The following is a 13,834-nucleotide window of genomic DNA, read 5'->3' on the forward strand; positions in this document are numbered from 1 at the left end:
AACAAAGGGTGTCGGTTAGCATTTCATTACATTGGGACATACTCTAATGAAAGATGACATAGTATTACATATGTTTTGTGGTGCTATGATTTTCCCGATTAGCGATAAAGATCAGATAATCCGATATTTCAATCTCTTTGCTGCAATTTGTGATGTCCATTCTTATCAGTAAAAATTTTGGGTAAATTGAACAAGTATGGATGCTACTTTGAGGGATTGATTTTATGAATTTTAAGTGAATAACGGAACGCAGCATTGAATTTGGAATGGTTCGGAAAGCAGTGGCCATCTTGACAATACCTATTGACGTTTGAGATCACAGAATATAAACAATTGTTCACTATTCTGTGGTTTGACATTTCACGTTATTGTAGTACATGAAAATATCTGCGCTAGATTTCTTAATGTAGTGTCGGTAGATTGAATGATAATGTGTAATGTTTGCTGGTTTTAAGGAGTTTTAAACATAACGAAAATGAATCTACAATGTTCTAAAAATATTTTTAATATCGTATTATAGGAAACTATATATTTTTTCTTTAAGTAAAATGACTGATAAAGCAGATATCCCAAGAGATGCCAAATTCTCTTGTGAAGATCTTTTTCAAGCAGATTCCGATTTTAAGTACAAATCAGAAATCGATCCCGATTTGAAAGAGACATTGAAAGACATTCCAGGCGCTCTAGAGTACATCCAGAAACTGGAAAAACTGATAGTAAAGCACCTGAAGAAGATAGTTAAATTGAAAAACAAGCTGAAAGTAAGTCGAATGTTGCAAAGTAGTTCAATATTATATAGTTCATACTTTTTTTTCAGAAGACTGATAAACTCGTAGATGTTTTTACACAAACTGATTTCGAAGCAGACACAGAATATACAGTTTGTAATTCTGATGTAGGCACTGAGATGCCAGTTGGTGAGCCAAAAAGTTTGGCAGACGATATCAAAGACGCAGCTGAAATGGCTATGAAAAACACTGGGTTTGTCTATGAAGAAACATCTGGAATGTATTACGATTATAATACAGGATATTATTATAATGCGGTATGTAACTTTTTTGGAGAATGAAAACTTAATCTTTCTAATTGTCAAATATCTCGAAAACCTTTTTAAAACACGTTCTCAGTACAGATAAAGTCGAATTACTTTAACACGTTCCACTTTTATTTCTCTGATGGAAACTGTGTGGAAACTTCTGACATTTTGTCTCATATTATAATAAAATTCAAAAGTTTTAATGAAAAATTAAGATGATTGATTATATTTAATTTCAATATAGGAATATGGACTCTATTATGACGGTTCAACAGGAACATATTTAAATTACAATCAAGATACCAAGTCTTACGAGTTCCATTCTCAAGTGAGCTTACAACCAGCAGAGCAAAAACCAACCAGAAGAAAAAAACGTAAAAACAAAAATGGCAGCAGAAATAAAGTGAGTACTGATCCGTTGCATAATAATTGATTTTAATGATGTCTCATTGTTCCAGGTAAAGTCTTCTTCTGATTTGGAGGACCTAGAGAACTCTTTCAATAATATGAGCATAAATAATCTACGATCCATTGCTCTGGGTACGTATAGATCAATAATACAGTATTGTTTGTAGGACACTAAACGACAGCGTGGGGACGAAAATTCGCACTCGCCCAATAGGGATTTTGAGGAGGGAGAATGTTCTGACAGCGGAGGGATTTCTTCCAATGATGGGGCTGACTCGGATTCGAGCGGTATAAGCATTTTTAATTTTTATTGCCAATGGGTTATTACTTACTGTTCATCTCCATTCAGTAGGATTTTTTTTCATGATTATTTACAGCTGGTGACTATTTGCTTCATCTCACACGAAATTTTCTATTCGACACTGCAATTTCATAAATTGGTAAGGGAATTTAAGGTGTCAAGAAATGGAGGTGAGGAGTGATGAAAAGTTGATATGAGAAAGTCGAAATTTTTCCTTTTCCTATATGGTATCTATGTTTATTGGCCTATTTCCTAACTTTGTTTTGGAATTAACATATTTGAATTTGTTATTACAGTAGCTACAAAGATCGATACAAAAAATAAGGGGTCTGTATTGAAAAAATAAAGTTGATGAAATCTACTGGAAGAAACGCCACATTGTAAATTGGTTTATATCATATTATAACAACAATGAAACGGTATCCAAAGTTCATCTGCCTTTTTTTATATCATTCCAAATGGAGGCGGTAAAGACATGAAACAAAATTCAACAATTCTAGTTTTGGTAGATATTTTAAAGATAACCTCTGATGTTCTTGATCTGAAACGACAGTATTCTAGTTTCAGAAGATAGGAAACTCTTGTCCAATTTTACCGACCTTGAAAATCTTAACATTTCCAAGATAGCAATAGTGGGATCAGCTGAAAAATATGGCCTGAATTTTAATGGTTTACCTTATCCCATGACCTCATTGAATATCAAAACTATAATGTGTGCAGATGATACAGCTTTGAGCAAAACATTAGGTGAATTTGACGTAATCATTCAAGAACCACTCTAGATAACAGTTCACTAGTAACGTCAATTGATGCATCTATTCGACAACAAGAGGGTTTGAAAATAACAGAAAATCTCAAATGGAACAAGCACATTGATAAGATTTGTAAAAAGATATCCTCAATATCTTATTGTATTTAACGCTGGAATGTAAATAGATCACTCTTAATAATGTACTGCCATGCATACTTTCATTGTAATGTTTCCTATGGTATTATAGCTTGGGGAGCATCTAGTGATTGTTCCAGAATACTCAAAATTCCAAAAAAAACCATAGCAGGAGTTACTAGAAGGACAAGTTGCAAATTCATCTTCAAAATCTCAGAATATTGACTGTTACAAGTATAAACATTTATGTGATATTAAAATATATAAAACCGCATATAACCAGTTTTCCTATTCTTGATGGTAATAAGAATTATAATACTAGAAATTCCCTACAGTTGGAAGTGCCAACACACAGATTGGTTGTAGTTGTATCTGAATCATATCCCAGCCTTATGGCCATTAAATTGTACAATAAACTTCCAAGTACAATAAAAAGTCTGGCTCTAAAACAGTATAACTATTAAATCAAAGAGTTGCTCCTGGATAAATTCTATTATTCTCTCAAAGAATATATGGATGATAACTTATCACCCTGTACATGTGTAACATTTAAGGAAGAGTTTATTATATAAGTTTGAAAATGTACGTATTGGACGAAACTTCAGTAACGTTAGTTACAAATAAAAGTGGTAAAAAACAGAAAGTTTCATTTCTCTTTTCTTCATTTCAGGAAGATTTTAAAAACGATACTGTTACATAAATAACAGATTATTTTTGGTTTTGACTATTATATATTATATTATCTATGTAAATGGGCTCATTTAACTTTTTTTTATTTAATTTGAAAGTTTATGTTCCAAATAGTACATCTGTAAAAAAACTGAAATTTCACTCTTCATCTTCTCCCTCAAATGGGGAATGTTTCTCAATTTGGGTTATTACAGCAAATGCAAGTTTGAACAAAATAAAGTTCTTCAAATTCACTTCGAAAAGTATTCAAATTAATGTTTCAAATGTTGGGTTTTAATTTTTAAAGGGATTTGTTTCTAATTCACATATTGGCAACAGCGCCTATGTCAAGTTGAAATAATTTATACGTACCTAGATATTCTACTTTAAAAAAGGAAAATTATCTTTATAAACCAACAATTGAGGCAAAATATAAATTGTTGTTCAATACCACCTCCACAAGCCACATAAACAACAGTTGTTTTGTTATTTATTTATATAGAGGAAGATAGGTTAGGTGCACAAAATGTCATGTCACAGAATGTCTCGGAACTCTGAACATAAGTAAATAGAATAGCACGCCTCTGAAATCTGTCAACTTTGTTTGTCTCATACAGGTAACAGATTCATTGTCCTTTATTAGCTATAACCGATATTGCCAAATGGTGAAATAGAAACGAATCCCTTTAAATGTTGAATGCGTTATTTCATTCCTCTTTTTTAAGTATTTAAATAATTTTTTGAAGAAAAAGGTTGAAATGCGTTGTTTTAGAGCTCTTTTATGAAAACTACTTGATTTTCGTCAGGAGGAACATTCCCCACTAATAGTTGAATGTGGTCAAGCTTGACGTCACATCGGTCGACTCGGCGACAAGGGAGTGCTGGCGGCGATGGCAGCGATTCATAATCTCTAACTACAGGCCCAGTTGCCACCACTCCAAGCTCGTTGCCTGGTATGACGTCAAGATGTACCGCGGGCGATCTCACATTTTCAATTGCTCTTGCTCAGTTGTTAATTGACATAAAAACCGGAAAGTTTTGTGGGATACTTGGGAGATCTGTTCTGTTCTGTTTAAAATCTGTGTTTTTCGTTTATCAGCTGTCGCTCCCATACGAACAACTCTCAGAAGTTGAGAAACTTGTGCGAGCTAAGGACTAACGAGATCTTACCTTTTAACGTGTGATTCCTAACACTAACACTAATTTGATAATATATAATTTTCAATAAAAATCTAAATTATCCTGAATCATCCCATTGTATACTGTGCCTCTAAGTGCACGGAATTTGTATTTTTAATTTTGTATTTGTATACGTTTTGACATACTCAATGTCATCTATATATTTTCTGATTGATTCGGCCGTTACTTATATATATATATATATATATATATATATATATATATATATATATATATATATATATATATATATATATATATAGATCTTTATTTAAAAATAGGTAACCCTAATATACATATATATCCCAATTAAATCAACGGTATATATATACAACATTAGACAAACACAAAAAAAAGAAATACAATGCAACAATAATATACGAAAATCACAGTTTTAAAAATAGAATTAGTAGAATTACAAAAATTACAAGAATTGCTTTCAGTACGATATCTATTTTATCTTAATAAGTTCTTTCAATTGTTTTTTAAACAAATTCAACGCTGATGATGTTTTAATGAAGTCTGGTAGTTTATTAAATTCTTGGAAACCTTTGAAAAATAAAGAGTTCATAGTACTGCGATAAGCAGTGCTGCTAATGTGAATGTCATTTTTACCCCGAGTGTTATAAGTGTGAATGTCTCTATTCAATATTATAAATGTATGAAAGTAAGCAGGAGCCAGGTTATTCAATATTTTATATACAAAAATCATTGTGAAATAATACAATCGTTTTTCGACTGAGAACCAATTAAGCGTTGCTAACATAGATCTTATGGGGGTGAGACGATTAGTTCTCAGAATTATTCTCATGCCACGATTTTGAAGTTTTTGTAGCATATTCAGCTTAGTAAGATCAAACAAAAACAGGGCTGATGAGCAATAATCAAAATGCGGTTGAATAATTGAATTATATACCGTGATTTTTGTTTCGGTTGATAATTCCTGGGCTATACGAGAGAAAAAATAAAGTTTTTTTGAAATTTTTTTATGAATATAATTGAAATGGGTATTGAAGTTCAGAAAGTTATCCAACTGGAAGCCCAAATACTTGATATTCGATACAATTTCAATTTGTTCATTATTGATGTTTAGGTTAAGGCTATTAATATTAATGGTATCATATCTGTATTTACTTGTGAATATCATAGCCTGACTTTTAGACACATTCAATTTCAATTTATTCAAACTCAAATACTTGCTAATTGATTGTAAAACATTATTCATTTTTTGAATAGCCGTATCTAGGCAGACGTCACTACAAGCAATTAAGGTATCATCAGCAAAGAGGTTAATGAATTCGCATTCCACAAAGAGGTTAATATCATTAATGTATAATAGAAACAATAATGGGCCCAAAACACTTCCCTGTGGAATGCCAACATCATTATCTAACTCAGACGAAACTTCAGACTTGAAACGTACCCTTTGGCTACGTTGCTGGAGGTACTTATTTAGCCATTGGTATACCTTGCCCCTTATCCCATATTGCTTGAGTTTATCCAACAATATTTTACGATCAATGGTTTCGAATGCTCTCTTCAGATCAAGGAACACAGTAATTACATATTTCTTATTATCCAATTGAGTTTTTATATGGCATAAAGTTAATTGTAACGCGGACTCGCATGAAAACTGTTTTCGAAATCCTGACTGATTATTCATTAAAATACAATTTGACTCAACATGATGTAATAACTGATCGTATACAGCCACTTCGAGTAATTTTTCGATAGGTGGTAATGTATTGATTGGGCGAAATTCATCAGCTTTATTGGTATTAGGAACTTTTTGAATTGGTACAATAGTGCTAATTTTCAAACTTTGTGGAATTTCACCAGTAGTTAACGATGTATTAACGAAATTTAGAATAACATGTCCTATAGTTTCAAATATCTCCTTTAGCATCCTACAGTTCAATATTTCATGAATAGAAAATATATTGTTCATGCCGCGGATTATTTTTCGTAAGTGAGGCATTGTGAGTACTTCAAATTTATCGAATGGCATGTATATATTATTATTTAAGTTGGTCCAGTCTTCATTAATATTTATACTATGAACTATACTGTGAATGCTTTCAATAAAGTAGTGATTAAAACTTTGTGCTATTTCTAAGTTGTCTTTTATAGTTTTTTGCCCATCTGATGTATCAAAAATTATATTGAGTGGAGTGTTCAGATCATTTTTATTAACTAATTTTTTTAGTGTTTTCCACATTTCTTTTGGATTGTTTCTGAATATATCAATCTTATCAAAATAGTACTGCCTTTTCTTTACTTTCAGAAGGTTTGTCACCTCATTTCTAAACCGTTTGAAAATTTGCCATTTACTTTGAGTTTCATTATTAGAGTTATTTCGGAAATCTCTGTAAGCTCTGTCCCTTAATTGAATTTTATCAAATACTTCATAATCGAACCATGGAATATTTGACTTATATCGACACTGTTCTATAGGCGCCATATCGTTGATTACTTTTTCACATTTTTCCAAGAGATCGCGATAAATAATTTCAACATTAGCGGAGTCCAAATTGAAAGTTTGCATCATGAGACTAATTTTAATATTGATTAAACTTGATGAAGGCCCATAGTAATTTCAAAAACTACACCTAACGATTTGATCTCCACAAACTATTTGAAAAATATATCACAACATGTTTCGCTTGCATAGTGATTTGAATCACTTCATAAAGCTCCTGTGCTAGCGAAACATGTGATATATTTTTCAAATAAAGTTTGTCAAGATCAAATCCTGAGGTGTAGTTTTTGAAATCATCTACAGGTGATTCAATTGAATAAATATTATCATTATTATTCCCTGAAAGTAGGGCATAGACCTGCCATTCTACTATATCTCCCGATTCTCGCCTTGCAGACATCTCCAAGCAGTGGCCCCCCTGCATGCGCGTCATCGTCGAATCGACCGACAGCTCCAAGCTGAAGGAGGGTTCCCTGCACATAATAACCTTCGAAGGGGGCACCTTGGGCCGCGAGGGCAGCCACTCCATCCTGGTGCCCGACGCTAGCGCCAGCAAGCACCACCTCAAGATCACCTTCGACAAGGACACGGGCCTGTTCTACGTCGTCGACCTGGGCTCGAGAAACGGTACGCTGCTGAACGGCAAGCGGATATCGCCTTCGAAGCAGGAGAGTGAACCAATCGCAGTGGAGCATGGCAGCAGGCTGCAGATAGGGTCGACAGTGTTTCTGTGCCACGTCCACGAAGGAAGCCAGACGTGCGGGCATTGCGAGCCGGGGCTGATTCAAGCCAAGGGTGAGTATTGCTTAAAAATAGAGTTACAGAGTGCTTTGCCATGAGATCTCATTGTGGGGGAACCAGCAAGTTATACAAACGGTGCATTTGTTATGCAGAAAAATATATTGAGAGGCATGATGAAAGTCTTGTTTGGGAATTCTGGAATCTTAACCCTGCCAGGCCTCTACGTATTTAAACTCATGATGAACCAATCTGGTTTTCGATGTGAACACTAATGTGAAACAGCGTTACAAGTTTCAATATCCAAATGGAAACTTGCTGTTGATGATAATAAATATACAGTGGCAGTGTTCCTAGACTTCAAAAGGACATTTGAGACAATTGACGGTCATATCCTACTAAAAAAACTCAAATATTATGAAATTTCTGGTTCAGTACTTGAATGGTTTGAAAGCTACCTCTATGTTCGAACTCAACAGACTAAAATTAACGGGACATATTCAAACCTAAAAGGTGTCGATAATGGCGTACCTGAAGGTAGTGTCTTGGGCCAGCTTCTGTTTGTTCTTTACATTAATGACATCAACTTCATTAATGGATGTGAATTCATCAACCTATTTGCAGATGATACTCTGATTGCAGTGAGTGAACCTGAATTACAAACAGCTATCAATAAAATTAATGGTATTATGATCAGAATATCTGAATTCCTCAACATTAATGAACTCAAGCTCAATGTCAATAAAACGAAAGCAATGATAATTACAACAAAACATAATTCAATTGACAAAACATCTATAATTATAAATATTTACAATAAAAAAATTGAAATTGTCGAGGAATTCAAATATTTGGGGTCCATAGTGGATCAAACACTGAATATGAAAAAACATTTCAATTATATCCGCAATAAAATTGCTAAAAAACTATTTTTCTTTGGCCGTGTAAACAGTTGCTTTCCGTTTCAGACTTCCATTACAGTTTTCAAATCAATCATTCAACCACATTTCGATAACTGCCCTACTTTACTATCATAACTTGATGCAAAATGTTTGACTACATTGCAAAAACTACAGAATAGAGGCATGCGCCTAATTTTACGATGTAATAGATATACGCCAACTACAACAATGTTGGAAGTCCTGGATTGGCTTTCTGTGAAAGACCGTCTGTTCTATCTTACCATGGTGTTCATCTTCAAAATATCAGTCTCGTTGAAAAAACCAGACATCACCAGAAGATGGCAAATGAGACTTTGCCGAAACATTGTGAAAATAATCCTTATGGGGGGAAAATACACAGAACAGGGAGCGAAACCCGAGAAAACAGTTCATCATACTTTATATATATATATATATATATATATATATATATATATATATCTAGTATTTGTAATTTACATTGTTATTTTTTCTATTTATTGAATGCTTGGATAATTCAGAGCATACATATTTTAATGTTATGAAGTTGGACCTGTGACTTTGTCTATCCAATTTTAAAATGTTTTTGTATATCAGGATGCCTATTTGAAATAAATATATTATTATTTTCATCATATACTACCTGGCTGAAAAATAACACATAGTCTTGTTGCACTCACCTCTTTTTCAGTTAATGCTAACCTTCAAAAGAAAGCTGTTGAAAGAGATTACTTTTAAAACTACAGTACTATGGAATAACTGGCACAGTACTGAAATGGTTCAGAGACTATTTGAGTGATAGAAAACAAATAACAAAGGTACCTCCTCCGAAATCATTAATGATAATGGAGTGCCACAGGGTAGTATACTTGGGCACTTACTCTTCCTTCTGTATGTAAATGACCTTGTTTTCAAGATCTCTGATTGCAAAATTAGTTTGTTTGCAGATGACACAACTCTTTACTAAATTCCCAACAACACAGTTTCTCAGAAGGTAAATCCAGTTGTACCAACCTTGCTCTTTACACAAACTACTTAATTGAAAATCTTGGGATGAGGCTACAGAATGACTCTGTCTATACTGACTTTTCCAAAGCCTTTGATAGAATCAACCACGGCCTACTTATATCTAAAATTCAAGCGCTTGGTATAGACGGGAATGTTTTCTAAGTAATCAATAGCTTCTTAACTGGTAGAACTCTGTCTGTAAAATACGGAGGTACAACATCTACGCCCATTCAGGTTCCATCAGGGGTACCACAGGGATCCCATATGGGCCCAGTGCTGTTCAACTTGTTTGTATCGAACATAGTGTTTGTTTTCTAATATTCAAAATTTCTTATGTTTGCTGATGATCTCAATCTTTATCGAGCAATTACTTGCCGTGAAGATGCTGAATTAGTTCAAAAAAATCTCGAAGCCTTTTCCATGTGGTGTAGAAATAATTTGTTAGAAGTAAACATTGATAAGTGTCAAATCATTACGTTCGCTAAAATTAGTCCAATATTCATTGAATATACATTGAATAATATAGCTCTTGAAAGAGAAACATTTATTCGCGATCTGGGAGTTGAATTTGATAACATGATCAGTAAAAAATACTTTGTAGTTCCTTACAGTTTGTATAATATGTTTTTGTAAATTGGCTTTGCCGTTGAATGAATAAATAAATAAATATACTACTGTTCTCGTAACGTTAATGAGCTGGTAGATACTCTAAATAGTGAGCTCTGCAGAGTTAGTCGGTGGTATAATCTCAACACTTTTAAACAGAATAGTGAAAAGACGAAATGTCTTACTGAGTAATAAAACAGGTTATGACGAAATAAAAATAGAGGAATTAGTATAAATATTGCTAATGAGGATATTGAAAGTGTAAAAGTGATGAAGTATTTGGGAGTATTGATTGACCAAGGACTAACATTCAAAGAACGTGTATTGAAAGTGATAAAAACTAACACCAATAAGGTCAGTTTTCTGGTGAGAGTATCACCTAGCCTATCTAGATGGTCGAAAATTACAATTTATAATATACTAGTTTTCCACATCTTTCTGTTCTTCAATAAAGCTAATAAAACGAGTTGGATCGACTTCAAAAGCAACAAAATAGAATCATACTGGGGGTACCAAGAGACACGCCAATAGTCAACATGTTGAGAGAATTTAAATGGATGTCATTAAAAGACTATGTGTACTATCAAACAATGGTACTGATATATAAGATGCATCACCATTTTATTGTTATTGTTATTTTTTAAGTTTAATAACTTCATTACTATTGCAATGTTTTTATAGTGTTGTTTGTTGCTTTGTATCTGTATCAATACTTTTGTCTTACCTTCGTTGCCCACATATGTGTAGATATTTCATATGAGCGGTTGAAGTTTATTACTTATGAATGTAACCAATCATAGTATCACAGTTTACAAGTCAATTGTTCAGCCACACTTCGACTATTGTTCCTCTATCCTATATCTATTCAATCAGAATAAATTGTCTCAACTCCAAAAACTTCAGAATCGTGGTATGAGAATCATTTTGAAGTGCCGTAGAGATACTCCTATCACTATTATGCTCAATGTTTTAAATTGGCAATCCATTTCCCAAAGACTGTTATACTTCACAATGATCTTCGTATACAAAATATTGAACAATTTAGGACCATCTTATTTTAATCAGTATATTGTCTTTCATCACGATATTCACCACCACTTCACTCGAAATAATAATAACTTATATATTAACAGAACAAAAAACAAAAATACTATGAACTCATTGTTTTTCAAGGGTTTTGATCCGTTCAACAAATTACCTAATGCAATTAAAAATAGCCCATCTCTGAACATGTTCAAAAATGAACTGAAGAAATTTGTTTTAAATGTACAAATATGATATGTATTATGTCTTTGTTACCTGTAGCTGTAATTTGTATAATTCCATTCATCTAATGTTCGTTATATATTTTAAATAATTATGCAATTTATCTTTCTACATGTTGCATTGAAATTTTTCGAATGTATAATGTTGCTGTTTTTGTAGTAATGTCTTTAAAAATATTTTATTGAACTTATGTTTGTCATACATTTAAGTCATTTCTATATGTAACACATACCTTGTTTTTTTTTATTTCTACCATTCTAGTTGATTTGTATATTATTAGGATATCCTATTTAAATAAAGATCTATCTATCTATCTATCTATCTATCTATATATATGTAATTCATTGTTTCAATATTTTGACATCAGCCTAATGATAGTTGGGATCAAACATTGTATATTAGCTTATGCTAAATGAAGGAATTAATATTTTACAGTTTAATGTATAACTTTGAAAATGTCGTTATAGGACGAAACTCCAGTAATTTTAGTTACAAAAAAGTAGTTAAAACAGAAATTTTCCTTTCTTAATTTTCATGATGATCTCTTACCAAGTAACGGCTACATCCATCAATTCATTGTCATCTTTTCTACTATTCTTCAAAAATATTCTCGTGATTTTCAGTTCCCGAAAAAGAAATAGTGACGACAATTAGCAGATCAGAAAGGCACAAGAATGAGTTGAAAAACCTGAAAATGAAATGCGGAGTGGGTGCAGAATACGGAGAAGACCCCAAATTAGCAGCCGGTTATACAGACAGGGCCCAAAAACGGAGGGAAACAGTTGGCAGTCAAAACCCGCACGAAAAAACCAAGGTGGCATCGTTAGATGAGTAAGACAAGTGGAGACGTGTGTTTTACACGATTAAAACTAAATAACGTGTGATTTTCAGGTCTATAGATAAGGAAAACAAAGGGTTCAAACTCCTCGCCAAAATGGGGTGGAAAGAAGGGCAGTCTTTAGGAAAAGACGGGGAAGGTCGTTTAGAACCAGTAAGTATCACCGCTGTCTGACGTTTTTCCATACAAGATGGATACAGACGGGTCTAAAATAGACCCTTGTGGGTGACAGACTTTCAAATGACGGACTGGTTGGGCAAGGATCAGAAAAAGAATCGATAAACATGTTTCTCCTACCAGTTTCTCTGATCCTTTGCCTAACCAATCGTCATTGGTTAGACATCACAGGACATTCATATTTTTCTTACACAGGTGAGGCCGGTTGCTAATCAAGGAACTGCTGGTATTGGTAGTAACGAAGCTCACGTGGCAGTTAAGGTCCCCAACGAGAAACAGTCTATTTGGAAGAAAGCTCAGGAAAGATTCGAAAAGTTACCAGCAACTAGTGATGCTTTCGAGGAAGATTTGGCTAACTGAAATTATTTTACTTTTGATGCATGGTTATTTTCATGTAAATATAATGATGATTGAACTGTTAACATGTATAATTGTATTGTTGAAAATAAAGGTTGTGAGGTGGTTGTTGCATTTTTATTCAGTCTTTTTACACCCCCGCATTTTTATTATCTATCTTTGTCTTTTCTTGATTGATGAATTGGCATAGAAGGTGAATGCCTTTATGCATTGATTTTAGTTTTCACATCGAAGTTGTTTTTTAATTCACCCAAAAATGGTGAACCGTTTTTTGTTCATTAGGAGATAGTCCAATCAACAAGTTGAAAAACGTGAAAATAGATATAAAGCTACTAAAAATATCTATTCGAAGGATTTTGTAGTTGTTACAAACAAAACAATCAAGGAAAAATGAGGTATTCAGCTTCTTGTTAATAACATCAAAACTAAATATTCAAGGAATGAAACAAAAAGATTCTTAAAGAGGAGGAAATTCCCTATAAAAAAATACTGACTACTGGAAGTATGCATCTAAGAAGACTTCCACAATGCGAAATTTGTTTAGGTTCAAAACTTAAACTGTAGGGTCTTTCATTAAGCGCTTGCTATCTTTAAATTTAAATAAAACAAAGTGTATGTGAGACATCGATTTTTTTTATTTGTTTGAAAGACCTATTGATGCCATGCTAATTCATATCACCTCTACTTGAGATGACCATGCCCTCAACAAAAATAACTTTGTTGTGAAAAATGAGGACATAAAGTTTTTTCCAACAGGAGCTTATTTTTTTTAAATGTTTCAAAAGATTCATAATTTTTTAAAATTTTTGAATAAACATTTAATGTAAAAAAAATATTTTCGCTATTTTCATCGACTATGCATCTGTAGTTAAACGAGCACGCAGATCTCTATTTTCAGCGTTAAATCAAAATTATAAATAATAATCTTTTTATTTCATTCGTCAAATACTTATAGTTTTAATTTTA

At 32.9% G+C, this 13,834-nt stretch overlaps 1 protein-coding gene across 2 annotated transcripts; it reads left to right on the forward strand.

The window, feature by feature from the left end:
* The first annotated feature begins 345 nt into the window (after positions 1 to 345).
* On the forward strand, positions 346 to 12,975 carry LOC111507090 (angiogenic factor with G patch and FHA domains 1). 2 transcript variants are annotated; one of them, XM_074181139.1, is made up of 8 exons: positions 346 to 761; positions 818 to 1,045; positions 1,281 to 1,439; positions 1,495 to 1,576; positions 7,355 to 7,753; positions 12,120 to 12,327; positions 12,388 to 12,487; positions 12,707 to 12,975. In XM_074181139.1, exons 1-8 carry the CDS (start codon positions 549 to 551, stop codon positions 12,869 to 12,871), a joined length of 1,554 nt encoding a protein of 517 aa, XP_074037240.1. In that variant the 5' UTR covers positions 346 to 548; the 3' UTR covers positions 12,872 to 12,975. The 2 variants fall into 2 exon arrangements, with proteins under 2 accessions (XP_074037240.1, XP_074037239.1); XM_074181138.1 differs by lacking the exon at positions 1,495 to 1,576 and adding an exon at positions 1,612 to 1,732 and having other exon boundaries at positions 347 to 761.
* The last annotated feature ends 859 nt before the right edge of the window (positions 12,976 to 13,834 follow it).

Source organism: Leptinotarsa decemlineata, unplaced genomic scaffold (genome assembly GCF_025532065.1).
Source record: "Leptinotarsa decemlineata unplaced genomic scaffold, Ldec_3_MD MMD2_tig00026307_RagTag_RagTag, whole genome shotgun sequence".
Taxonomy (NCBI): domain Eukaryota; kingdom Metazoa; phylum Arthropoda; class Insecta; order Coleoptera; family Chrysomelidae; genus Leptinotarsa; species Leptinotarsa decemlineata.